Raw genomic sequence first — 26,549 nt, 5'->3', positions numbered from 1 at the left:
CATGTCATAACAATAATGATATAGCACAACCAAGCCTGACCCAAACAATAAGATGAACTTCAATGCTACCCAAAAGTAGAGGTAAAAAATGCAGCTCTGCTGTCATATTAAGTAAAAATACAAATGCTACCCCAATTAACTTATCTAAGTTATGCAGCCAGACATATGATATATATCCAATTTGGTCAAGGAACAACAGCAAGCACTGTGAGCCTTGTGTTTTGACTCATCATATTACAGCAAACACTAAGGACAAGGTTTGCAACTACAACTGGGAATATTTTGACTCATCATATTACAGATTTGTATGGAATAATAAAGTGGAAAACTATGTCAACAGCAAGAACATATGCTCATGTCTCCATAGATTTTCAATGGCTTGTGATCTAAGTGCAACACATGCCGAATAACTTGATTTTTGTGAAATCAAGAGTATAATGGCCTTGTTGAGACTTGAGAGATATTTACTTTTTTTTCATTATGGGGTGTGTGTGGGTTAGGGGAGGATAGCAAGGTCTGAGCCCTCCCTTTTTTCTAATTTGATGCTGTCACAGGGCAACCCTAAGGGTCACGCTGGTTCATATTCTCTTTCAAATTTGAACCACTTCCAATTTGCATACATTTTTACCTCATTCTCAAAGGGTAAAGCATTGGTTGGAGGGAGTTCCGATTTATGAGGGGCAAAACCAGAAGGTAGCTTTTCCCTGTACTTCCTTGCCATTGCATCAGCCTCAGCAAATACTTTCTGCCAAAAGGAATGAATTTTTCTGTTAAGGAAACTGGATGGAAGCAACACATAGGCCATATAATAAATCTCAATTTTGAGAAAAAGATTAACAATATAAGCACCTCTTTGTTTGATATAAATAGGCCAGGCTCACTTTCAAGGTCAGCAATACTGCAAGACACAGAAGCAAAATTATCACTAGCACCTACTTAGGGCCACTGTTTGGCATTGGCACAAATTTCCTAACCAAAAAAGGTTCTAACATGGAAAAAATAAAACTAATAAAGGCAGTATCTTGCTCATCAGAATGTGATGATTGTGGAGGCTAAAACTTCAAGGATTAAACCTTCATCAGGTAATGAACCCACATCAAACGCATCATTGAATTAATATGACATCCCAAATAAGTAGTACTATAACCACTACTCAATATCTTTATATCAAAATTATTTGCATTAATATAACACCCCAAATAAGTACACCATCATATTGCATTATTAGATGAGTTAAGGTCCTTATGGAAAGATTGAATGTGCACTGGAATGCCTCATGATAAAATATAATTCGATTGTGTTTCAAAATTGCATAAGAGGAACAAATTCATCCTATAGAAAGATTAGAAAACATAGAATGATGATTATAGATTGGTCCTCCAGATCTTATGAAATGCCCTCCAAATCTTATAATAACATTTAGTGAATAAATGACAGGCCCCCATTTTTTTGCAATTGATCGCATCGAGAATTTGGCCCAGGAATCCTGTTAGCCATTGTGTTTTGGGGATGATAATTCTCTTCCTCTTTTACACCTCCGACCCACCCCAAAAAAGTCCCCACTTTAACATACTCACATACTTCTCAATAACAACTCTCTAGTAAGATCATCTTCTAATAGTTATGGAATTTACAGATTTTACTAAATAAAACACAATCGCTAAGTATATATATTTCACGAGTTGTAGAGATGGACTTAATGCAATGATAGAGCTACTCATCACTTTACCAATGCAAACTTATATGAGTAATAAAAGTTAAGACAGCTTTTGTTGACTGTTAAATACATATTGCTATTACAAACATGAAGATGGAACTATTGCAAATCTTTAAGGAATTAAACCTTCAAATCAACAGCTTCTCCATTATGGTCTACTGTTTTGGAGGCCAGAAAAGATTCAAACAAATATGATCCTTGAAAAGAAATATAATCACTTAAGTTTACTTACAACGAAAGCCACATGCTCAGGCCCTGTTTAACGTGCTCAGACTTTCATAAATAAAGGTACTGTTATTTCTAACTTATGGAGCACAAACACAGGAATTGGAACATATTAGAAGTAACTAAGTTTGTGAAAATCAAAAATGAGATTATAAGGGCAGAAAAAGAGGAGGGGGGGTGGGGACCATAATTGATAGTTAGGTAGACAAGGAAAGATTCTCTACTAGTGACATCAATCCATTGAAATAAGGAATGTCAAACTCTTCATTCTATTTGCATACCAAACGAACCACAAACAACAATTTCAGCCCATCTGCTTGGGCATATAACTATATCATTCTTCTTCCAAATTAACTATGGTATTCATGAATGTCTAATTCAGACATGAATTATAGCACCAAAAAATTTAATAATGAAAAGTTTGAGATTGCTAGTAAAAAAGTAAATGATTATGCATTTACTCGTAAAGCAAGAGCTTTTGGTGCACTAGACATGCATGGATTGCACTCAGAAACCCAGTCCGTAGTCACCTGAGAGAGATTTTGTCAGGAAACATTGACTTCACAACCAGAACTTTAACCTTCTCATCAACTGCAAGTAAGTCACTGACAGAAGTAATTCGGGCACGGGTGATGTTTGAGATATGCAGCATCCCACTGTGAGACAAAAAAAATGAGGACAATCATCGACCATTTATAAACTAAGGGTCCATTTGGGAACAACTTATTTAGCTGAAATTGAAAGTTTTTTGCTAAAAAAATTGTAAAAATAGCTAAAAGCTAGCTGAATAAGTACAATAGTACGGTGAATAGTACCAAAAAATGCAATAGGACCCATGAATAGTACCAGACATAAGCTAAAAACTCTAATAAGCTGTGAGTTTCATCACCTCCCAAACACACTCTAAATAACATAAAAGATGCAAATTTAATATATGAATTACATCCATGAAACATGGAAGGCAAAATGATGTTAAAGGCCCTTCAATGCATATGGTGCTCATTGCAATTTGCAAAGCCAATGTGGGTTCACTAATGGATCCCACCAAAGGTCCTATATAATAAAAGAGTATTTTCCATAGGGTATAATTAATCATATATGTTTCAAACATCCTTAAATTAGAAGGAAACTGAAAAGTTAATATTAGGGGATAAAAATAAAAGTATAGCTACTGACTGTTCCCTATAATTGCATTCATCTGTTAATCAGGAAATAGACAGAAGATGAGTTGTTTGGAGGAGTTTGGTAATGAATTTTATCTACTTTATACTTGTTAAAGTAATAGGGTTTAGTTTCAACTGAACCTACCATTATTAATACTAATTTTTTTTTTATAGGTAATAGATATTTCATTAATAAAAAAGTGCATCATGTTCACGATGATGAACAGACCGACTTGAAACAAATACACAAAAAAAAAAATCACAAAGAAACAGAAATAGATTGCAGGAAATCAAATACAAAAATACATTGCGTAAAACCCCAAATACAAGACCATCCAAACAATGACCATTATTAATACTAATTTGGAACCAAAAACCTGTAATTTCTGTCACTTCCAGAAATTCCTACAACAATTTCTTCTTATTTCAGCCATAACATAAGCATTCATTTTATGCCCCCCTCCATAAAATCTATAAACTGAAGCACTAGGTCATCCATTTTGACTACCCCTAATCTCCATTATGGTAGCTGTCATTCATAAGACTCACTGTTGAAGCTTTATGTCAGAAAGAATAGCAACACATATGCATGAAAGTTTGTTCTTCAAGACAGCTCACCAGAAATCTCATAAAATGTTTTTTTTTTACCCTTTTGTCCTTTTTCCCTGTTCTTTAATGTACCAGAATCAGCAACCTTCACCAATAACATAATATCTTTTTGTTTATCTCCTTGTCTAGCAACTCCGATCCCAACTCACTCACATATTTAGAATTTTCTTTTTTCAAAAATAGAAAAATCAAGAAAATACACATATCCAACTTACTTCCAGGACAAGTTTTCAAAGCAAATACTAATTGTTCCTCACCTTCTGTTACTTTCGCCTATCCTTATTTGAGCTCCATACGGGAAGATTTTTCTAACCATCCCTTCTAGAAGTGTTCCCTCTCTAAGGTTTAACATTTCCTGCAAAATTATGTGAAAAGATAGCAGGTCTTTTTAAAGAAAAGTAAAAGAGAGAAAACCAAATGAGAACTACAAAAAATATTATTGCAAGAAACAAATTGAGCAAAAGAAACACCATATGACATAAGAAAAACTAACCCAAGCTTCCCTCTCACTCAATATTAAGTCATTTTTAGCCTCATCAATTCTAGTAATCTGCACATATACCCAGCGTCCAACCTACACCAGCAATAAACATATTATGTCTAAGAAGCATAAAAGGTTTGCATTGAACCTAGGTGAATGTATATAAACAAACAGAGAATAGAAAGGTTAGAAAGTCCCAGACTGCATTATCAGTAAAGTAAAAGTATTAAGTATGTAATGCTTTTGCTCTTCCCAACTGGACCCCAACCCTTGCATTAAAGCATAGAATAAATATGGTACCCAGGCAGTTGCCCAGATGGCTCATTTTACTTTGCCATATAAGTTTATATATCTTACTTTACATGCAAGTATGTTCCGTGTAAATTTTTATATCAAGTAGTAGGTAGCTTGCCCAACTGCACCACTAGCTCTACATTAGGGCCTAGAATAAATATAGTAGGGCAGTAGTTGACCATATGGCCCATTTTCACAACTCCATTTGATTTACTCATATATTAGTAACAGTAGTAATAATAAAAAAGGTCATACCAAATGCTAGAAGTGGGATCTTGAAAAGGTAGCTGGTAGACAGCCTTAAACCCAATAAGTAAAGATTGCATAATGACTGTGAACAAGAAAAATAACTATGGGTATTAAAGCAATTCAAGTATATACTCTTTTTACTAGAAGCCAGGGTCTTTCTTCCCTTTTTTTTTTTTTTTTTGGGTAAGTTTTTCAAATGGAGAACCTAAACAAGAATAACACATGAATTATATGAAGGTTGAGTTGCAGAACCAGATTGATGTTTTATGATTCAATGAAATAAAATTTTGGATTAAACATGATATATTTATATATTAAGAAACTTTATGTACCTGGAAGAATGTTTCTACAACTGTGTGTGTATGTTTGCATGTCTAGAATTGAAAGGGATGTTGAACTAAATTTATTCTGACCTTGAAATTAAAATAAAAAGTAGAATCAAAGGCCCCTTAGGATTTTATAACCAAGGTAGACCAATGATTTATGATCCAATGGAAGCTTTCCAAAATTGTAAAACTTCCATTTTCCATATTCAATGATGTCAAATTACATATATTGATTAATTGTTTTAAACCATCAGTCATGAAAGGTTAAAGCAGTCAAGAAGGGGGCCAACTATGCATATCAAGCAAATACAAATACATGTAGGATCATGATCTGAACAAGTACTTTTGATTCAAACAACGTCCACCAAGATTGCTTTTAAGGATCTCCCCCAACACTTAAAGGATGAAATCAAGTCAGTCCCCAATTGGGCCATTAATGGTCAGTGAAAATATATGAATATATGAAGATTTCCCCAAAATTAATTAACTTTTCTAGCTGAAATCATGGGGTGCTAACCTTATGGCACTTGAAAAGCATAGGGTTATGGGCAGATGGGGTGCTAACCCTATGGCACTTGACGCTTACGCTGTCTTGTATAATGTCTGGTATGTGGGGGAGGGGGTACCGCATCTCCTTGGTCAGGCTCCTTGCGTTGCTGCAAAGACGAAGTTACAAAGAAACAATGGATCAAATGAATTTTAATACCAACTATAACAGCAGTCACGAAAGTATTCAAAGCTAGTAAATGACCAATGCATACCGTGGGGCCAGCCTTGTGTCCTGCTTTGTGACCACCTGTCCCACAAGGAGGTGCTTTTCTTGTGCGTTTAGGCCGACCTTGTGGGGGTGACTGTAGCTCATCAACTTGCTCATTCTCGACATGCACAGCTGGTTGATTTGCTTGACTCCCAACAACTGAAGATACTACAACTGCGGGGGAGGATGGTGTAGCGGACGAAATGTGAGTGAGGCTCATAGTCATAGGAGCTGTATGCAGTCCAGGAGTGGGCATGAATGACATGGAGTCACTATGGGGTGGTACATGGTGTATATGACCAATGCGTACGAGGGAGATTGAGTGTGCATGACCTGAGGGGTGTCATTGAAATCAATGCCGAGATGAAAGGATGGTGGAGTAAGGGATAGATGCGCGGGGTCAGAAAATGTACATAGGGTGGGTGAAGGGATCTCGGGGTGAGAAGATGCATGTGCAGTGGGTACAGGGATCTGTAGGTCAGGAAATGCGGGAGTACTACGAGGAGGGATCTCTGGGGAAGGAGATGCATGTGGGGGTGGAGGGAACTCTGGGGCAGGTGATGCATGTGGGGGTGGAGGGAACTCTGGGGCAGGATAAGCATGTGGGGGTGGAGGGGGTTGATTTTGGCCTTGATGGGGTGCAACACACTGGCCATGGCTATGGCTGGCAGGAGTTGAGCTCGTGCTTGGTCGTGCATTATGTTCTGGCAGTTCTGGATTTGCTGTATCCGCATCTTCCAAGGGAAGATGGGCAGCTAGACGGTGAAGGCGATCCACTTCCTTCAGCATAGCTGTAATCAGCTTGTGCTCAGGACTGTCTACTACATAACGCATCAAAATTTGCTTGTGCATGGCGACCTGCAAATGTTGTAATACAATTAGTACACGTAACGCAAAAATGGTAATACGCAACAAAATTTGGAAAGAAAGGTCAAAGCGATTACCGTAATAAGAAGAGAGGCGCTAGTGTGGTCGACAAACCTCCATGTGACTTTACCATACCAGCCGAAGTATGGATGAACACTCGACATAGCACCCTCTAGTCGTGCTCCATGACATAGTTTTTGTGCTCTCGTATTCCATACTTGGATGTGGCTAAAATGTCTGACCCTCCAATCCACTTCAATCTTCCCCCTCAAGTCTATCTTATGAAGGGCATCGTCAGTATCAACATTTTCGGGAATTTCTTGCACCATCCCAAACTGACGAAGAACACGATCCGGTGTATGTTTCTCTACTAGCCAGAAACATACAAGCGGCACCCTCGCCGTCCACATGTCCCGTCCTGCTACACAGAACGCAGGCAGGTGGCCTAATTCGGCTTCATATGGTTGCCACACCACCTGTTGTAGTAAAAAAAAAGTGCAACACATTATGCAATGTTCAATTATTTTGAATTGACATATTTTACAGTTATAAGAGTATACACTAAGATAACATTACAAGAAACACAATTTGGATACCTGGTTGGGATACATAGAATCTAGAAGTTGACGGTACTGAACCAAACAGATTTCGGCGGGGCTATTCTTCGTGCTCACGACCCAAACCAACCTACAATGAAGAAAGAGGAAATCAATATCTACCAAATATGCAATGTAATAAAAAAGAAAAAGGATATGTATGTTGAATAATGCTAAGTTCAATGTGTCATATCGTTTAAAATGATGGATCCAAAAAAAATAGAGAGAATCTGTCAAGGAAGAGACTTACTTAATAGACAATGGCGAAAATGGTAATGGTGGGCCATATGCACCATCTGGTGGGAGGTCCATCCTTGGGCACAAGAAAGGGAATCTAGACCATGCCCAATATTGAACGAGTATTAAGGCCCCACCAATCTGACTAGCGTTTTTGTCGGTTGCCCTGCATAACTCTCTGTACAACCATGCAAGGCAAGCGCTCCCCCAACTGTACCGAGGTGGATTGTGAAGGTCCCTCAACATCTGCAACCACATCGTATGCACCCTATCGCCAGACTTGTCAGCGAAAATTGTGTCCCCTAGGAGTGCTAGAATATAACACCGTGCATACTGATGCACAACAACCTCTTCTGCACCATCGGGCAGCCCTTGGTCAATTTTTTCAAGTAGCTTCTTGATTTGGATCCTCTGTCCTTTAAGCACCACGGAATTAGTAACAATTCCAAGCATTTCTTGACATTCAACAGCCCATTTCAAGGCACAAGTTCCAACAATTGCCTCACCATCGATTGGAATCCCCAACAGAACCTCCACGTCTTGTAATGTGATCGTCATCTCACCATGTGGAAGGTGGAAGGTGTGGGTTTCAGGCCGCCATCGCTCAACAAAGGCCGTTATCAAATTATGGTCAAGCTCTCTAAATGGAGTCCTATACAGCCCCTCTAATCCAATTCTCTTGACAATGTCGAGGACGCGATCATCCACCATCGGGCTTCGTTTTCGAAACTCCTCATTACGACCACGACATTTCAATACCCCCGGATCCTACACATGATAGAACCATGGTGATGAGATGTAATATGCCATAACCTTTGTATAAATGATTGTAGCTATTGTTGGGAAAATAGACTATAAGTTCTTCAATTGGAATTTCCATGAGTTTATGACAACTTATTTAATGAAGGGTTTGTAGTCTTCTTATTTTTTTTTATACAAAAACCAAAAATACAAAAGCTATATATCAAGATTAAGGTTATGCTCAAGAAGAATTACATCAACAAAATCAGCAGTATAACCTAAAATGAAAATGATAAGAGGTAGATAATTATTTAGAGACCATTTTGCAAGAGCATTACTATGCATTCAAAGCTAGTGATACCATTGACAAACTTAGGATTTTAGAAATGAAAAAAAAAAAAAAATCAACATAATGTGAAAGGATAAGAAAAGAATATAGAAATTTAGCAGGTCGTCGATTTTAATTTTACCTGGCCTTCCCAAACAGCAGATGATCGATGTTCTGTTAGAAACCTTAACACCGAAGGAACCCTGGGACCAGGACCGAACTCATCATCCACCCCAGCAACGGCAGCCATACTACATATTAAATTAGAAGAAAATGCATCAATTGCCTAAAGCTTTAAAGTAAATCCGTCCCCAAGTCTCATTTCCTACAAAAAAAATACATACAAGGAATTTCTAGCAGATATTACCAGGATATTTTTTTGGCATGACTGAATTTGTTGGTAGTATTCTGCTGTTTCTAAAGATCTGAAACGTGTCCCATTAAATTATGCCTACTCTTCCAAAATGGCATGATTAATTCAGCCCATAGTTTGTTCTTTTATTTTTATTTTTTTGAATAGAAGATAGAACCAACCCAAAGTTTATGATTGCAGTAAAGTTGGCAAGTAAAGCTGGAATTCTTTTCCTTTATAAAACGTTATCGGAATAGATTTTAGTTGTAGGAAATCATTCTCTTTTCTCAGTTTATGCTTTGATGGATGCTTGTAATTTGTGTACTTCATTGTATTGGTCCCCAGGTGTATACAGGATGTAATTTGTGTACTTAATTGGATGACTTTTTTTTTTCTTAGTTGAATAAAATTTACATTGCTTATCCGCTAGGGGGGGGGGAGATGGAATTCTTTTATTCTGTCTTTCCTACTTTGTTTTTTCAGTACAGTCAATATTTGAGGACTGAACAGAACACATTGCAAGTATATAACATGTCATGTATTTATACGACTGTATGCCTACCATCAAGTAGCCACTGTTTCTTCTCCTGGAGGCTATGCCCGATGGACTGCACAGTGCAGTTCCCTATCTTAGCTCTATTGTGGGTACCGATCTGTCCCCATCATTTCTACTTGTAGAGTTCTTCATTGTGTGCAAAAATTGGATAAATTATTGCTAATTTAACAAATTCACTATGGCTTATGACTTAGGAATAACGCATATTAAGTAATTAATTACTATGGTCTAATAAATATGAATTCCATTGATGTGATCCTCCCAAACTAGGTCCCCATTCCGAACTAGGCGGTAAGTTCCTTTTGACAACAATGACTTAACCCTCTCCAAACTTCTCCACATCCATGGTGCTTTCTTTGTTGAACTTTTCCTCAACTAGTTACTTCCCAACCTATATTTTGCTAATAGGATTCTAACATGAGTTATCCTTACGTGATAGCATACCAAGCAAGTTTGGCAAGCATTGCTATATTGTTTGTAAAGAAAAAAAAGCCTAAACCCTTGTCTCCTTCAACCAACAACTTACATAGGGATGACCATACCAAAGGTACGAGATGGTTGGAGGACTATTTTCTTTGACTTACACCATAATCCCCTAAATATTACATCCATATATTCACACATGCTTTTGGGGATTGAAAGGCTAATGTAGTATCAATTGGGGTGGCCTAGGCCACTAATTTAGTAAGTGTAGCCTACCTATGATAGTTTTTTACTTTTCCTTTTAACTTAAGGAGCCCCTAATATTTGACCCCATAATGTAGCTTAATTAGTGCCAATTGGTTTTTAACTTGCTTTAGAAATTTTTAGTGTACTACTTTGAAGGGAACCCCCCCCCCCCCCCCCCAAACTTTTCCAAGTTGATGAACTGACATGACTAAGCACGATAGGTGTTTAAGCACTTCATAAAAGTATTAACCTCATCCATGTGAATAGCTAGTTAACTATTAAGTAAATTTCTATATTATCTGTTAATTTTTCAAAGAAAAATCCTCAATTAGTTCATTTATGAAATTGAAATCCCATGCACACTTACACCATCAAACTAGTTGAGCCTAAAAGCAACTCCTGTTAGAGAAATCTCTCTTAAAAATGTGTGATAATATGGTGTCAAATATGATCATAATAATGATAATGATTTTCAAGGGTGCTAATTTTCACTAGTTGTGTCTCAAAGTTATTTGTCCTAAGTAGCTAAATTCTCTTGGTGTCAAGTGACCCTCCTTTATTAAAAACATTAGTAAATTATATAATCCCCTATAATTTTCTATTTAATTTAATTGTATGGTTAAAATATTTGTCTCTAGTTTATATTATAATTCTTAATTAAGTTGTTCATCATATGAACATTATATTAGTTTGAAGGAAACAAGCACAATTATTGTTTCTAAATTAAAAAAAGCACAATTACAGAAAAACCATAAAAGAATCTATTATAAACAATAATTGTGCACATTTGCCCTCAAATTGATGTAGTTTATTTATTTATTTTTTACAATTTTTTTAAAAATGAGTGATTTTTTAACCAATAAGAGGATGGATAATTGTTAGTTTACATTTATTGTGCACATTTGCATAACATTGTATAATCTTATACAAAGTTCATGCATTTGTTTATGTTAATCTTACATATAGAAGGTAAACTAATAGTGCTAAATTTTCAAAAAAAAAAAAAGTGAAAAAAAAAGTACCAAATGGGCATTTGAAAGATAAAAGGAGTAAGGAATCCTGGAGAAAATTGGCATAAGACACCCATTTTCAAACATATATGTTAGTTAACATCGTTTTCAAACTAATTAGCAAACTAACATTTCGAATTTTTTAGACTCGATTTTACTGTGATACAATAATTGTTCAACACCTATAGTATTACATGCAACAAAAACAAATTCTTATATATATTATCTACTTCATTAATTATTTATCCAAATTTTTATCAACTGTATTTCTTTTGTAAAATAACCCTAAAACTAATCATAAACTAGGACATATGCAAAAACCAAATCTTGCTGGACTTTGAACATATAGCACAGATTATCCTCCTCCTCCTCAACAAATGCCCTCAAATTTCATTAGCCAATTAATAGTAAAAATTAAATTATGTAAATACAAAATCAACCATTTATTAACACAAGAATAAATTAAGAACCAGAAAAATGAAGGGGAAAATTAGTAAAAACTTACCTTGCAATGGAGATGATTTGGGTCTTTGGGTCGGATTTGGGTGTGTGGAGAGACGGTGGGAGAGTGTTTGAGAGACGCTGGTGTGACTGACAGACGGTGGAGAATGAGAGAGATTTGACAGTGAGAGACGGTGGAGAACCGGTGGAGAAACGGTGGAGAGACGGTGGAGACCGAGAGATTTGACAGTGAGAGACGGTGGAGAGAGGTGGAGAGACGGGGGAGAGACTGAGAGATTGACAGTGAGAGACGGTGGAGAGAGGTGGAGAGACGGTGGAGAGACGGTGGAGAGACTGAGAGATTGACAGTGAGAGACGGTGGAGACTGAGAGAGATTTCAGAGTCAGACTGAGAGAGACGGCGAGAGTGTTTGAAATTGAGGGATTAAGTGGAATTAAGCTTCAAGGAAATCGAGTTCAATGGACTCGATTTACTACATTTTTAATTCGAGTCCAATGGACTCGATTTCTAGGCCGACGTGGCCTCCCTGTCCACGTCAGCTGCTGGCAGATGAACAAATCGAGTCCATTGAACTCGATTTCTTTGCCCAAAATCGAGTTCTCTGGACTCGATTTGTTAGAAACCAAATTTGTTTCAAACCTTCGTTTACTAATGATATAGTTCTGATTTTATAGTTATTTAAAAAAAAAAAAATTCTCTTTCCTTCCACTGAGTTTTATTTACCACCAAACAACTGAAACAAGTGGAAAATGTTATGAGCCGATCATGTTTTCTTTTTTCACCCCAACTAAAACTAAACGCACCGGCAATCAGTTCGATTACTATTCGTACGTCAAGTTTTGAAGTTTGTTGGGTCGACTTTTCTTGTCTTAACAGACTTAGCAGTCCCTCCCAAACGGCCAAACGTAGGATCCAAAACGACATCCAGCCCAATCTTCAGTCGTTTTGTTTCATCTATAAACGGCCGCAAAGTTCCGGTCAAAACTCAAAATAACTAAAAAAGCAGCCAAGTCTACAGAAAAGTATTTATTCAAGGTACTCTCTCTCTCCAATTGCTTTCTCTGTTTCAATCACAGACCATGATTTAGTAAATGGTAATTAATGCAGCTTTTGATATGCACCCAAATTGATTGTGTAAATGTTCTCTCAGCTAATTCAACTATTCAAGCCATTTAGGCTTTGCCCCATTACCAAAAAAAAAGTAAACAAGGAAGGGTAACTATAACACTCCCTTTTTATAAGACATTTCTTTTTTTGAGAAACTTTTATAAGGCATTTCAAAAAACCCATATGAACCGATAGTGTGGTATATTGAATATGTGAGCGCTGAATTACATCACGTCCAGACTAATGAGCACACCACTTAGATAGGGGTTTATTGTCACTAAATGAGCCCACCACCCTACTTCCATAGAGAAAATTATGAGATGATATTTTTTGTTTTTTTTATGTTTTTAGTTTCTAGTGGAACTTGAGTTCTTTCACAGGGGAAGACTGGAGTTCCAAAAGTGGCCACATAACTAATATGTTTAAATTATGCTTCCATTGCAGTGTTAGAAAGGTGGAAATAAAGATCAGAAGTGCTGCCACTGAGTTCTTGCACCAATACGGTTATTCCCCCCATTGTAATAGTTTAAAAAACTCACGGGGTGCAAGTATAACTTGCCAATAATTTAGAAAATAAAACAGAATGAAAAGTGTACATTTGGGAAGTTTCCACTCTCCATGGTTATTAATGACAGAATGATTTCCTTGTTTTATTTACTATTATGTTTTTAATGCTTTTTGAGAAATTGGGTGAATGTATATTGTGCCACCAATCATCTAAAAAGGTTATAGTGTTAAATGGTTTTGGTCTTAGCTTCATGTTTCCTTTCCTATTGACAATAATATGTATCCTTAGAAACCTGCAATCAGAAAGCCTTTTAAAGTCTCAGTGATTCTTTGATATATATGTACTGTACATATGTGTTTGTGGATAATATTTATTGTGTATTCATATCTGTTTGTGATGTTAAATTTGGCTCTGTCATTCTCTCTCTTTTGATGTGGTTCCTTAATCTTTATTACTTTCCCAACCTCTAAGGTCGGGACTTAGTGCAATGGCAAGTGCTTTCCACCAAAAGTGATAGGTCATGGTTCAAGTGTGGCAATCGCCTCTAAAAAAAAAAGGGAAATTGGGTTTAAGGCTTCCTACCAATCATCTCTCCTAGACTCAGCAAAAGTGGGAGTTTTTTGCTCTAAGTCTGATCTTTTACTTTCATGACTTTGCAGATAATTTTTGTGAGTGCTTGTATGAGAAAAATAACTTTTGAATCCACTAGCACCATGGTTGTGACTTGTGTCCACCATATGCAGACACCTGTGGGCAAATTTTGTTTTTGTGTATGTTTTATGTGTGGTATTTAATGTCCTGTTACTTTGAATTTAGATTTCTATATGGTCTAATCCTTCGTGGGTGATGATACCATATTTGTTTAAAAGGGGTTTACAGTTGTCTTATGTCTTTTGGTGTTTATTCTGGGTTTCACTGCAGCTATGAATCTTGGCTTCCAGTTGGGAATTTGGCATTCAATAACATCACCTTGAGTATGCTGGAATGCTAGATTTTGATAAGGGCAAGCCATGGAAGATCCTTATTCTGTCAGTAGTCCCAGAAGAATTCTCAGTATGTCAAAGAAGAGAAGGGCAACTATCTCCTTTTTGGCTGCAGATGAGAGGACTTCTGGGTTTGGAGTGTCTGGAGAGCATGGTCCCAAGCCATCAGAAGTCTATGGGTTTGTTGGTTCCATAACAACTGTCATCACTACAGGTCCAATTCATTAATTATGCTTTTACTTCATTTTAGACATGATTTAGCCAAAGTTGCCTAGTTATCTATTTACTGTGGGTCTTGAAACTCTTAATTGAGGTTATTGATTTTGATTAATTTGTAGGGAATAGTGACTGCCTTTTTTTTTTTAAAAAAAGCATTGAAATGTTTCTGGAATTTGCCTGAAAAAAGTCAAAATATTTCAATCAATATATATATGATGTTATCTGTGAATTCACCTTTACCTTACTCTGTTGTCTGGATAACTGAGCCTTACTATAAACAATGGTGGGTCTTTCTTTGTCATGCTGACATAGAGATGCATCTTTATATCTCTGGCATGCTGTGACAGCTGCACTTTCTATGTGTGTGTATATAAAATTGATTATGACAACAGCATACTGTGGTGCAATTGTTCATTCAAGTTTATTCATCTGGCTTTAGTTCTAAGATCTTCAATTTTGATAGTTTCTTATAAGTTCAATTAAAAAGGTTTAGGATGTCAAGTGAAGAATATTTACATTGGTGAATGATTTTGTATATCTAGAAGCAGTAAGTGCAGTGACATCAACCTTATTCTATAGTTTTTTTGCCAATAGCTGTTATATATATGATATGCTGGGCTACCTGTTGTTTGGCAATATAAGTGCTTCCCCCCCACCACCTAATGGCAAGGGTGTGTGATAAGAGATTTTAACCAAATTTTTATGATTTGCTTGCGTCACTAGGGATCTGTTAATTTCTCATACACCTCTATTGCTGTGAGCAGTTATGTTCTTGGTATGGGCATATGTTCCAGAGGATTGGCTACATTCCATTGGAATTTCCTACTATCCCAGCAGGTATCTAAGATTGGTTTCTACGTTATACATTTAAATTTGGTCAGTTCAGAATTCTTCTATGCCTTAACATTTCCAATTGTAAATTTTTAAAAATCTGGTGACATTTGCTGAATTTGGACCTAAAAAAATTTAATAACTTTTGAAAGCCAATGAGTGTTGGGTCAAATGACGTTTCCTGCCGTTGTAAAAGAAAGGTGGAGGGTGAAGTCTTATATTAAAGAACAACTGGGTAGGCGTAGAAAGTAAAAAAGGAACTTCTGAAAAATATAAAAAAGAGCAGTCTAAGTCTGAATGTTGACAAGTTTGTGTTTAAAACGAGAACATCTACCAAATGTATGAATTGAATTTTTTTAAGTTAATGTAAAACACAAGTAACACCAAGACACTGCAAATAATATATTAATAATAAGGATTACAACCACACAAAGTCTCACAAATGTAACATTCAAAGGTGTTCTCGCACTAACATATTGGACTAAGTTTTGTCTTTTAATTCTCACAAATCCACAAAAGCTACGCCCCTACTCTACTTATAGTGACTATTACACCTCCATACTTCTTTTTTTTTTTTATCAATGTAGGACTCACACTCTTTATTGAATTAACATACCTCTTTATTATTTTTATATTCAATGTTGGATTCTAAAACAACCAAGGAAACCTCTAAAATTATCCCCTCATGGGTTGGACCTAATTATATAATTATTTCCATAATTCTCTCTAAAATGGATTGGTAGGTTAAATTATTTGCACTTTTTAAGTTGTGAGATCAACCTTATCTGTTTCAGGCATTGGGCATTGACAGTGCCAGCTTATTTTATGGTGACTGTAGTATTAGCATTGGGATTTTACATTGGCCTTAACTTCATGTCGACTCCTTCCCCAACTTCCTTAAACATAATGTCTGGTAAGCCTTAAACCGGCCTCCATTATGATGCATTTTAAGATCTTCTTGAAGTTTAGGAAGATTAGAAACTGTGTGTGTGTGTGTGTGTATCTTTGAACTCTGTGTTAATCTTGTGCTTGTCACATCTCCAGATGAATTCAGTAGAGAACCATTGAGCTCTGTTCCTTCAGTGGATGTTGATGAGCAGCCCATTGAGTCCATATCCGATATTGGCATCAATAAAATTAATTATCTCATGTTTAATAATGTAAATTGACAATCCGCACCTACATTACATATTGTTATTGAATAGAATAGATTGCCATGAGACTTGACTTGTAACTCAACTGGTTAGCACCTCCGGGTGTTTTCACTAGAAACATCTAGGGTTCAAATCCCCTCCCCCGTTGTAATATTGAATTATAAAAAATAAAAAAAATTATTGAATAGCATAGATTATTGTGATATTATTCTACTGGTTGTTTCAATAAACTGTCATGAAATGTATGGTGGTGTCAATTCAAATTCAGGGGTGATTCTTGCTATGAAAAATGGGATCATAGATTCCATGGTGGATGACACTATGAATTTTTTTCAAAGCTGTTGTTAGTGTTAACTGGTGAAAGTGTTAGGACAAGGCTGACTCTACCTTTAGCCAACTTAGGAAATTGTCTATGGTTCCCATGTAGAAGAAGGCCAATAATTTTGGTCATATAGAAATATCTCATACTCATTGACTTTTTTTATAAAAAAAGAAAAAAGAAAATGCTCTATAAAAAATATAAAAAAAGACAATGCTTTATAAAAAATATAAAAAAAGAAAATGCTTTATAAAAAATATAAAAAAAGAAAATGCTTTATAAAAAATATAAAAAAAAAGGTCGTACTGAGTACACAAAGTTCCCGCTTTTTGCGGGTTCTAGGAGAGATTATGTTTGGCAACCTTACCCCCAATTTACCGAAGATAGTTTACTCTGTATAGCTACTAGATCATCTTACTGGCCACCATGTCCAGTTTTTATCTTCCAAGACTTGACAACGTAGCTTCAATATTATTAGCAGTATCATAGACTGCCTTAAAACCATATCTGGAGTAAAGAACTCCATTAGGATGCTGCCAATCCAACCACCAAGAAATTCTACTCCCATCTCCCACTGCAAACCTTAAGAAAGATCTTGCTTTAATTCTTAGCTTAAGCAATTTTCTCCATCCCCATGTGCCACTTTGTGGAACTTTTACACTCCAGACACTCTTTCTTTTCTACAGTTTCTCCCTAACCCCAAGCTACCATAATGGAATCACCTTGGACAAAGAGGTTCCACATATGCTTTACAATGACTGCCTCTTTCCAATCCTCTATCTTTTCAAGGCCTAAATCCCTTCACCTTAGCCCTTACACCATTCCACGATAACAATTAAGTTTCTGCTCTATCATAGTGATAACCTTCTTGGGGAGGACAAAAAGGCTTGTCAAGTAGACTCAAATGCTACATAAAATTGAGGATAATAGCCTTCTAGCAAAGGACAGGTTCTTTAAAGTCCAAGAATTAATTCTAGATGTGATTTAATCCAGCAATGGTTTCAGCAAACAACTTACTTGGGATTAAGGGAACAGCCAGGTACCTCATTGGCTAAGAATTTGATTTTAAATAGCTTGGGGAACCCCTGTGTCAAATATTTCACTCTTTCTTGGATTAGCAAGAAGTCCTAAAAAGTCCAAGTCTTGTAAATTGTAATACCTTCCTGATAGGGTTAATAGTGCCTAGATCAGCAGAGCAAAACAGTAGGTCATCTGCAAAATCTAGATGAATGAGATGAAAACTTGCACATTTAGGAGGATACTTGAAGGACTGAGCATCATTTATAGCATAGTGTCAAACTAGAAAATACTTCCATTGCCAACTTATATAGGCAGACAAATGATCCTTCTGTCTTAATCCCATCTTTTTTATTTTGTCAAAAATAGCCAGCTAGGCTACCATTAACAACCCACTGGAATGTATGGGTAGTAAGGCATGTCCAGACCCATGGCACAAACATTGGTGGAGCCCTAACAGCAACAAAACACTATAGACTAAGTTACCAACCGAGTCATATGCCTTCGTTAAATCTGCTTTTATATTACACCTGGCCTGGCCCTTATCCTTATCATAATCCTTCACAATTCCTTGAGCAAACAACACATTTTCTGCAATGCTAAACCAAACCTATGAAGTTGAACAATGGCAAAAAACTTATAGAGAATACCATTCCACATTTGTACCCGATGTTTGCGTCTCGGTGTGCATGACACCCATCCACTCGGAATGTTGCTAGCACATGCTAGAGCACCAGAAACAGAGTGCTGTTTGTGTGTTGTGTACATAAATGTGGAACTCTACCAACGTGTTGATACACACCAAACACAAAACTTTGTCTAGTTTTTTATTGGAAAATAAGTTAATATGTTGGCAAATCATTGCCACAAAACAACGTAAAGGAGTAATACAGTATTGTGAGATCTAGATGATGAGCAGAGAAATAAAATGTGTACATACTTTAAGTTACATTGGAATTCTAGGTACATTCTAACCCTAACTCTCTGATGACTCAATATTTTCAAACAGCTAGAAACAAAAACACATTTTTTTATTCCATCCCACCCCAAATCAAAACAAAACCACTGATATTATCCCAGATCCATCCATATTACTCTTGATGCATGCATGGTATCATGGGACGCGTTCCCAAAACTAAACTGAATGCTTTTATTTCTTTTACATTTAACAACACTTATCTTGCTCCGCACCTTGCATGATCGGAGTAGTCATTCTTGTGCTGAACTGGTTAGTTAAGCTTATTCTTTTAGGTTATGCTCTTGTAGGTGTTTGAGTACACTGCTTGTGTAAAAAGAATGCTACGTAATTACTTTATTTCAGATAAATGCTTTTCTTACTTATACAAAAAAGAAAGAAAAGAAAACATTGAACTACACTACACAGGATAGTGAGACTTAGGTACCCTCTTTTGATAGACATTGTGGGGCGCTTAATTTCTTCCTCACACGTAACTATATCTCCTTATTTGTATTTCTAGTTCGAGACATGATTTTACTTAATTTCGGTTAGAGGACCTTATGACCATCAAAACCAATAATTATGGCTGAAACCATTTAAAATAGGTGGCCAATCATACCTTAGAATCCTCAGTCAAAGTTTGCGTGGACAAAATGATTATTTTATCAATAAGCCAAGAGTAAATATACCTTAAGAGAGTGCCAGTTTCTTATACCTCAACTGTGGTTGGTGTACTTTTCCCTAACAAATATAAATATAAAAAAACAATGAAATTGGCCATGAAAGAATCAATTATCTGAGGTCTAAAATCTAACATTTAGGCTGGCATATTTTGTCCCAAGCTTTGAGGGCCACGAACTGCCTTGTATTCGACCAGAATCTACCTACTAAACTGTCAAGCTTAGAGCAAACTTGAATGGGAATGTTGAAAAATGACATAGAATAATGGAGGTGAGTCTTGTGCAAATGACTTGATAAAGGTGCTCCTGCCTGCCCAATAAAGACTTTTTCTCCTCCACCCACTCAATTTGGCTTCCATCTTTTCCTCTAATTATTTGAACCACAGTTTTGTGATTAGATTGAAAGAAAGGAGAGCCCAGGTATTTTAAATAAGTAGGAACTGTTACCCACTCCTCAGTTATCCCAGTGCTCTTGCTCACATTTTTAGACATGCACACCCAAAAAAAAAAAAAAGACTACCTCTTTACTGAATTTCTGCCCAGACCAACTGCAAAAGTTATCTTAACGTGCCTTAAAGCTTCAATTTCTGCTCTTTTAATCCAACAAAACAACAGATCATCAGCATCAATTAAGTAAGTTATATATTTGTTTAACTTGTAAAAGTGTTAGGATATGACTTCTGATTTGGACCACATGCCAATTCTAAGTGAGCTATTTTCATTTTTCATATATACCCTTAAGATGGGCTTTCGTATAGTCTTTTTCTAAACTAGTAAAGTCTTCACAATGCTGTTTTTCCATTATGTTTAGGATTACCTGATCTTGCCTATGATGTTTTTCTAACTTCTCGTTTACTTCCTCACAGAACTTCTTGATAACTAGGATCTACAGTCATCAAATTCAACGAATAGGAGAAATATTGGAAAGTAATTTTAATTTCTTTTTGTAAGCTTCTTGCAACAGCCCATTTCTGTGGTTTCTTTAAGTTTATGAGGGACTATTGAAGAGGCTTTTATTGGGTTGAAACAGGGTTTAAAGGCTGATAAATTCTCTATTAGCGGAAGCCAATAAATTTCCAAGAGACTCGCGATTCAATGGCTGATCTACTTAGAAGGACACCTTATGTTCAAATCTCCTTACCATTAATTTTAAATTTAAGGAGGGAAAAACTCTAAGTAAAGTGACCTAGAAAGCTAGGTTCAAATATATTAATCATGGGAACAAATCAATTGCGTAAAGACTTGGCTTATTTCCAATGCTCTTGTGCACTAGTGACGCATGTGTACAACAGTGTCTTAAAATGACCACATGTCAACCTACTGTCCTATCCAATACACATAAGCACTGGATTGAGGGCTTCACTCGCATAGGAAACATAGGCACAAGTTATTAGGCATGGTGTCGCACTAAATCGAGATCTAGCCTAGGAGCTTGATTTATTGGCACTATAATATTTTGAAATTACCGTCTTTATCCTTCCAAATCCAAGTTTAAATTGAAAGTTAAATTCAAACATTCTGTCCTATTTTGTTGTAAGATCACTAGCATTAGTGGTTGTATAATAGAAAAAGTACCACATTTAGCTAATTAAGTCCAAAATTTCCAAACAATATGCCAAGCAAAGTTGTGTAAAAATACATAGTTGCTATAGTAACCATATAAATTTACACGCCATTATTTATTTTACATTTAGTTTTTTGTTCTTTCTTTACATTTCCCAAGGATGAAGGAAGAAAGTGGATGGTGATTATTGTGTGTGAAGAAATAAAAATTTAAAAAAAAAAATAAAGAAAAAATGACATTTAAATGAAATATAGTGTAAATAGATAATTTGATGTGAGGTTTTTTGAAAAGTGAGTATGTAAAATAGAAAAAGTATGTTTTTATGTTAAAATAAACAAACAAACAAAAAATTTGCACGATGAGCTTATGTGAATGCTTTTAGCACCAAAAGGATTGCAAAGTTTTCCCATTCTATTCTGGTCTGCTCAAAATTGTGGAAAAAAAAAATGTATAATAGATCATAAGGAAAATGGCCTAATAGAGAGGAAAAAAAAAAATAGAAAGGCGGCCTAATCCCAAATGCAACGCTCACAAGAATTTCACAATAAATCTTAAAGTGACAAATTGTTACAGGTTGTTTTTACTTTTAGTGGGTAAAAAATAATTTAAAGGTGGATTCAAATTAGAACCAATAACAACTTATTATTTAGAACTTGTTAACTTATTATTTAGGATTTGTTGTGAAAATATTGTGAACATAACACTTTTCTTAACTATTATAACAATAAAAAATGCAAAAATACTATTTTGGTCATTGTATTTTAGAGTTGCAGTCAGTTTAGTCCTTACATTTTAAGTGGTTTTTATTGTTAACCCAATAACGGAAAATATCTATGGCAAACAGTGTGCATACATTGCACATGTGGCTAAAAAAGAAGAGAAAAGAAATTTAATTGCTATTAAAAAATCCACGTCAAAAATTTTAATAAAAAAAAATCACCTCAGAAAATAAAGGGTAAATTAAAAAAATTCCCCAACTTGGTGTTTCTTGGCAACAAAACACAAACCAAAGACACCTATATCAAGCATAAAACAGCAACAACAAAGATAAGAGGATTGGGTATTTCTTTTGTTGTTGGAAATGACTGGGAGAATGGACAATTAATTAAGCGTCCGATTTCATTGTATTTAGACAGCTTAGATTAGCTGTTGGGTGCCAAGGAATTAATTAAGAGTGATTCAAACAGACTCACTGGAGAGAAAGGATTGGGAATGAGATTTGTTATGAAGTCATTATCTTCTTTATTTTCATCTTCTATTTGGCTTTTGAGCATAGAGATAAAGAGAGGAAGAGACCCACCTCGACCTTAAGTCTGCCCAAATCTAATCTTCGTTGTTGACGATGATGTTGTTGTTTCATGCTTGATGTAGGTCTATTGGTTTGCTTTTAGTTGCCAAAAAAAAACACCAACAAAAGTTGGGGAATTTTTTTAATTCACCATTTCAAAAGTTTTTATTTTATTTTCAGAGGTAGCTTTTTAGTTTTTTTTTTTTAATTATTATTAAAATTGTTGACTTGGGTGAGTTCTAATTAGTTCAATTAGTAAAATCTTTGATTGTTGAATAAGAGATTTGAGGTTTAATCTCTACCTATACAAAAAACTAATTGATGTATAGGCTTAATGATAAAGAGTCATTATTAGAAGCGTAAGTATAGTATATTTAAATCTAGAATTCCCACTAAATGATGTGTAAATAGTAATACCCACATAAATAAAAATGGTTCCTAAGACTCAAATTAAAATGATAATAAATACGAATATATATATATATATATATATATATATATATAGAGAGAGAGAGAGAGAGAGAGAGAGAGAGAGAGAGATCTACGTTTTTCTTTACTTATTTATATATTTTTCATTTATATTTTTTTTTAGAGAGTTTCATCCTACAAATTAACTTACCTTTTAGGTTTCTTAACCTCCCCTCAAAAAAAAAAAAAAAAGCCTTTTGGTGACTTATAAAAAAATTATTTGTAAATGGAATTTATAATGTGTACTTAAGGACAATTTGGAGTATTTAAAGGAGCTTGTAATGGATATTTATTACAATAGTGGAACTTATTGTTGGCACATGGCAAAGAGAAATTGACATGTGTTAATAAGAGTAAGTATCTTGTGAGACAGGCGCATGCGCCTAATGTCTCACTGACATGTGAGTCCCACACGCATGGGGCCCACATGTCAGTGAGACATTAAGCGCATGCGCCTGTCTCATACAAGATTTTTGCGTTTTAATAATTGTCTACAACATGGTGTTGTCTTTCCAACGTTATATGTATCATTATTTTATGCATTGTCAAAAGGACACGTGTTACCATTGTGTGTATCCCCCAGTTTAAAGATCCAACTTTTATAAGATATTATAGATTTATTTTACCCAATGTTACATTACAAAAATGAAACCAAACGATACTAAGAAGTTTTTCACAAAATTAGCCCACACCTAAATATCCTAAACTCCCTTTATTTCCAAATAGTGAAGAATTTTGCAGCTCTCTCCTTTGGATATAGGCACACTACCAAATCATGAAAAATCTGTGTTAATTTTCATTTTTTTCTTTTAATTTTTCACTAAAATTGCTAAAATCACAAATTTCCCACAATATCCAAGAAGTACTTTTCAAATCTTACCTTCAACCAAATCAAGGTTATTTCCATATTTCCCTTTCAAACACCCTGAAAACACAGACAATCTTTATTTGAGACCAGCTTTGCAAGCATTGCTAAGTTGAGATCCTTAAACTTCTTCATTAAACCCAAGACCCTAATTTGATTTAGTGTTATTGTAATGTAATTTCAGGGTTTAGGGTTGGTAAACTATATCATAACATTGTCCAATTTTAATCCCAATCAATCCACTCATATAAGAGTATCAATAAGAGTAAACCCTTTCTTTTGAATTGTGCACGCACTCAGCTCATATAAGTCATTTAGTCTGAAATTTATATGTGACTCTTGGTGTCTTAGAGTTTACCACGATGGGCTCTTGTAATTGAGTAAATTTATTAAGTTTTTGGTGTCTCAGATTTGTAATTGAAAATTGAGACAAGACTGCAAAATGGCACTGCTCCAGAAAGATGCTACCTTTCTAGCTTGACTAGATCAAGTTTCACAGAAGCTTAACTGTAGGCTGGACAACACTCAACCGATCAAGCCTTAGGGTTATTGAACTCCAAATTTAGGCCCAGTTTGACTAATAACTTAGAAATTGTGCCCTACATGTCCAAAACATGTAAAAGGGTTTTTTTTTTTTTTGTTGCCATTTAACATATTTTGAGGAACTATTTAGCATGTTTCCTAAACATTTTTGTAAACTAGCATATCAAGTCTTTAAGACTCAAGTGCAGTGGATAAACTCAAGTCTTTATTCTTTAAGACTCAAGTTTCATGTGCTGGCAACACTGACGTGGAATTTTTAATCCATGTCCAAAACATATAAAAGACGCTTGACCTAACTTGAGATTAGATGTGAAATTGATGTTTTTGATGTGCGTGTAAGGGTTTGTGCCAAGTGAGACTATGAGAGTCTGTGTCACCAACAAATTGAAGATATGAAGATTGGTGATCATTTGGAAGTTGCAGTAAGCCAGTAACTAACAACACGGTCAAGTTTCCATTGTGAAAATCTTCAAGTTGTTACTTGAAGTCACAGACTAGAGTGTTCGTGTGAAGAAATACATTGTGGAAGAGTTCAACTGAGTTGAAGTTTTGTTGGGTCACAACTGTAAGTTGAGGTAGTAAATTAGGATGGGGTAATTCTATTTTTAAAACTTCAATGCCATTAGTGGATTCTTCCATTAAAGGTAAGCGTTAAACCCCCCAAAGATTTTTCCTGTAAAGGTTTTGCCTTTCATAACCATATTGTTGTATCCTTTATATCATGGAAATTTATATTGCAATTTTGGTTATGTGCATTGATTAATAAAATATTAATACAAGAGAATAATTGATTAATTAATTTAATTGGGATAATTTGATTAAAATCAATGAACCATGGCCTAAAAATCTAACATTTAGCCCTCATTTGGGAATTGGGAGAAGGGAAATGAATGGAATGAAAATTAATGAAAATAATAATTTTAGAATATTATTCCATTCCCTTGTTTGGGAGCTTTAATAGGGGGAATGTAAAGTCCATTACCTTGTTTAGGAGTTTAAATGGGAGGGAATGGAATGGGTATAGGGAATATTAATTCATTTTTAGGCTTGGTTTGGATACAGCGTTTTCTGCGTCTACGTCTGAGTTTTCTTGTTTTTTTTTTTTTTCTTCTTCTTCTTCTGCTGCGGCAGCACGGGTCAGGGGGGACAAGGCTACTGTTCATGTACTGTGCATGAACAATAGCCTCATTTTGCTGACTTTCAGCACATTTGTGGGTCCCGTGTACTGTTCATGGGACCCACAAACTTCACTTTACAGACTTTTTTTTATTAAAAATTGGTCCTACGGTACTATTCATACATTTAAAAATTATTTTGGTACATTGTTTTCAGTTTTCAGTTTTCAGCAATAAACTCTATCCAAACGGACCCTTATTCATTTAAAACCTTAAATTTTCATTCCTCCCAATTTTGGGAGGAATTAGAGGGAATGAAATTAAATTTATTGAATTTTATACTAAAACTCCCAAATTACCCCTATATATTTAGCCCTTGATTTTAAAATAGAAATCTAATAGTAATATTTTCATAAAATGATTGTATTCATTTCTCTCTTTGTTACTTCCAAACAAGGCTACTTATTACTTTCCATTTTGTTTCATTAATTTCCATTCCTTTATTTTAAAATATCTAAACAAGGTTACTTAATTCTATTTCATTCATTTCTTTTCCATTGTTTTCCATTACTTAAATACACTCCACTTCATTTCTTTTTTTTTATGATCATTTCTTTTTTTGTCCCAAGCTTTATGGGCCACAAACTTGCCTTGCATTCCACCTGAATCCACATAATGTCATGCTTTGAGCAGACTTGATTGGAATGTGGAAAAATGACATACCATAAGGAGGTGAGTCTTGAGCAACTGACTTGATAAGGGTGCTCCTGCCTGCCCAAGAAATACCATTTCTCCTCCACCCACTCAATTTAGCTTCCTCCAATTATTTGAACTCAAAAGTTTTATGATTAGATAGAAACAAAGGAGAGCCCAGGTAAATCAATCTGTAGGAATTGTTTACCCACTCCTTTTCATTAAAGGAGAACCTACGTTCAAATCGCCTTTCCATCTATTCTAAATTTAGCGCAAAGTGGGGTGGATGGGTGGGGAAGTTAAGAAAAGTAATCTAGAAAATTAGGGTACAAATATATTAATCTTGGGAACAAATCAGACGCAATTTACATCCAATGCTCTAGTGCACTAGAAGAGACATGGACACTTAAATGGCCACGTCAGCTCAGTGTCCTGTCCAGTGCACAATAGGCACTAGATTGAATGCTTGACTCGTGTAGGAAACAGGCACAAAACATATGGTTTTCTACTAACTCCTTCTACAATGCAAATACAAATCCTGGTTATCTATTGCACAAAAAAAGGTCTGGCTAGGGAAATCTGCAAATTGAGTGATTAT

At 35.5% G+C, this 26,549-nt stretch overlaps 3 protein-coding genes across 6 annotated transcripts; 1 reads left to right on the top strand and 2 right to left on the bottom strand.

The window, feature by feature from the left end:
* Positions 1-250: 250 nt before the first annotated feature.
* LOC142616728 (protein PIGMENT DEFECTIVE 338, chloroplastic-like) lies at positions 251-4,680 on the bottom strand. The gene is made up of 6 exons (XM_075789520.1): positions 4,618-4,680; positions 4,208-4,288; positions 3,972-4,069; positions 2,473-2,598; positions 850-898; positions 251-745 (listed from the first exon to the last, which is right to left on the bottom strand). Exons 1-6 carry the CDS (start codon positions 4,678-4,680, stop codon positions 569-571), a joined length of 594 nt encoding a protein of 197 aa, XP_075645635.1. The 3' UTR covers positions 251-568.
* Positions 4,681-6,629: 1,949 nt separating this feature from the next.
* LOC142616727 (serine/threonine-protein phosphatase 7 long form homolog) lies at positions 6,630-8,079 on the bottom strand. Its single transcript, XM_075789519.1, has 4 exons — positions 7,535-8,079; positions 7,285-7,375; positions 6,819-7,164; positions 6,630-6,679 (listed from the first exon to the last, which is right to left on the bottom strand). The coding sequence occupies exons 1-4, from the start codon at positions 8,077-8,079 to the stop codon at positions 6,630-6,632; spliced, it is 1,032 nt and encodes a 343-aa protein (XP_075645634.1).
* A 4,310-nt stretch (positions 8,080-12,389) lies between these two features.
* Positions 12,390-16,654, top strand: LOC142617582 (phosphatidylinositol N-acetylglucosaminyltransferase subunit P-like). 4 transcript variants are annotated; one of them, XM_075790486.1, is made up of 6 exons: positions 12,403-12,674; positions 13,191-13,249; positions 14,176-14,451; positions 15,221-15,293; positions 16,082-16,200; positions 16,332-16,626. In XM_075790486.1, the coding sequence occupies exons 3-6, from the start codon at positions 14,265-14,267 to the stop codon at positions 16,454-16,456; spliced, it is 504 nt and encodes a 167-aa protein (XP_075646601.1). In that variant the 5' UTR covers positions 12,403-12,674; positions 13,191-13,249; positions 14,176-14,264; the 3' UTR covers positions 16,457-16,626. The 4 variants fall into 4 exon arrangements, with proteins under 4 accessions (XP_075646600.1, XP_075646601.1, XP_075646599.1 ...); XM_075790484.1 differs by having other exon boundaries at positions 13,191-13,264; XM_075790485.1 differs by lacking the exon at positions 13,191-13,249 and having other exon boundaries at positions 12,390-12,674; positions 16,332-16,654.
* Positions 16,655-26,549: the final 9,895 nt, after the last annotated feature.

This window comes from Castanea sativa, chromosome 11 (genome assembly GCF_040712315.1).
Source record: "Castanea sativa cultivar Marrone di Chiusa Pesio chromosome 11, ASM4071231v1".
NCBI lineage: Eukaryota > Viridiplantae > Streptophyta > Magnoliopsida > Fagales > Fagaceae > Castanea > Castanea sativa.
The sequence above is the reverse complement of the archived record's forward strand: the minus strand, read 5'-3'. Positions and strand labels throughout refer to the sequence as shown.

Excerpts from the sequence above, each read along its gene's own strand:
- LOC142617582 (XM_075790485.1), top strand. The coding sequence starts at position 14,265 with ATGGAAGATCCTTATTCTGTCAGTAGTCCCAGAAGAATTCTCAGTATG. Across the intron at positions 14,452-15,220 it reads AACAACTGTCATCACTACAG|TTATGTTCTTGGTATGGGCA; the intron begins GTCCAATTCATT and ends TGCTGTGAGCAG. Across the intron at positions 16,201-16,331 it reads TTCCTTAAACATAATGTCTG|ATGAATTCAGTAGAGAACCA; the intron begins GTAAGCCTTAAA and ends TCACATCTCCAG.
- LOC142616728 (XM_075789520.1), bottom strand. The coding sequence starts at position 4,680 with ATGGGCCATATGGTCAACTACTGCCCTACTATATTTATTCTAGGCCCT. Across the intron at positions 4,289-4,617 it reads GCCCTAATGTAGAGCTAGTG|GTTGGACGCTGGGTATATGT; the intron begins GTGCAGTTGGGC and ends TTGCTGGTGTAG. Across the intron at positions 4,070-4,207 it reads TGAGTGAGAGGGAAGCTTGG|GAAATGTTAAACCTTAGAGA; the intron begins GTTAGTTTTTCT and ends ATAATTTTGCAG.
- LOC142616727 (XM_075789519.1), bottom strand. The coding sequence starts at position 8,079 with ATGACGATCACATTACAAGACGTGGAGGTTCTGTTGGGGATTCCAATC. Across the intron at positions 7,376-7,534 it reads TTTTCGCCATTGTCTATTAA|GTTGGTTTGGGTCGTGAGCA; the intron begins GTAAGTCTCTTC and ends TCTTCATTGTAG. Across the intron at positions 6,680-6,818 it reads TCCATACTTCGGCTGGTATG|GTCGCCATGCACAAGCAAAT; the intron begins GTAAAGTCACAT and ends CAACATTTGCAG.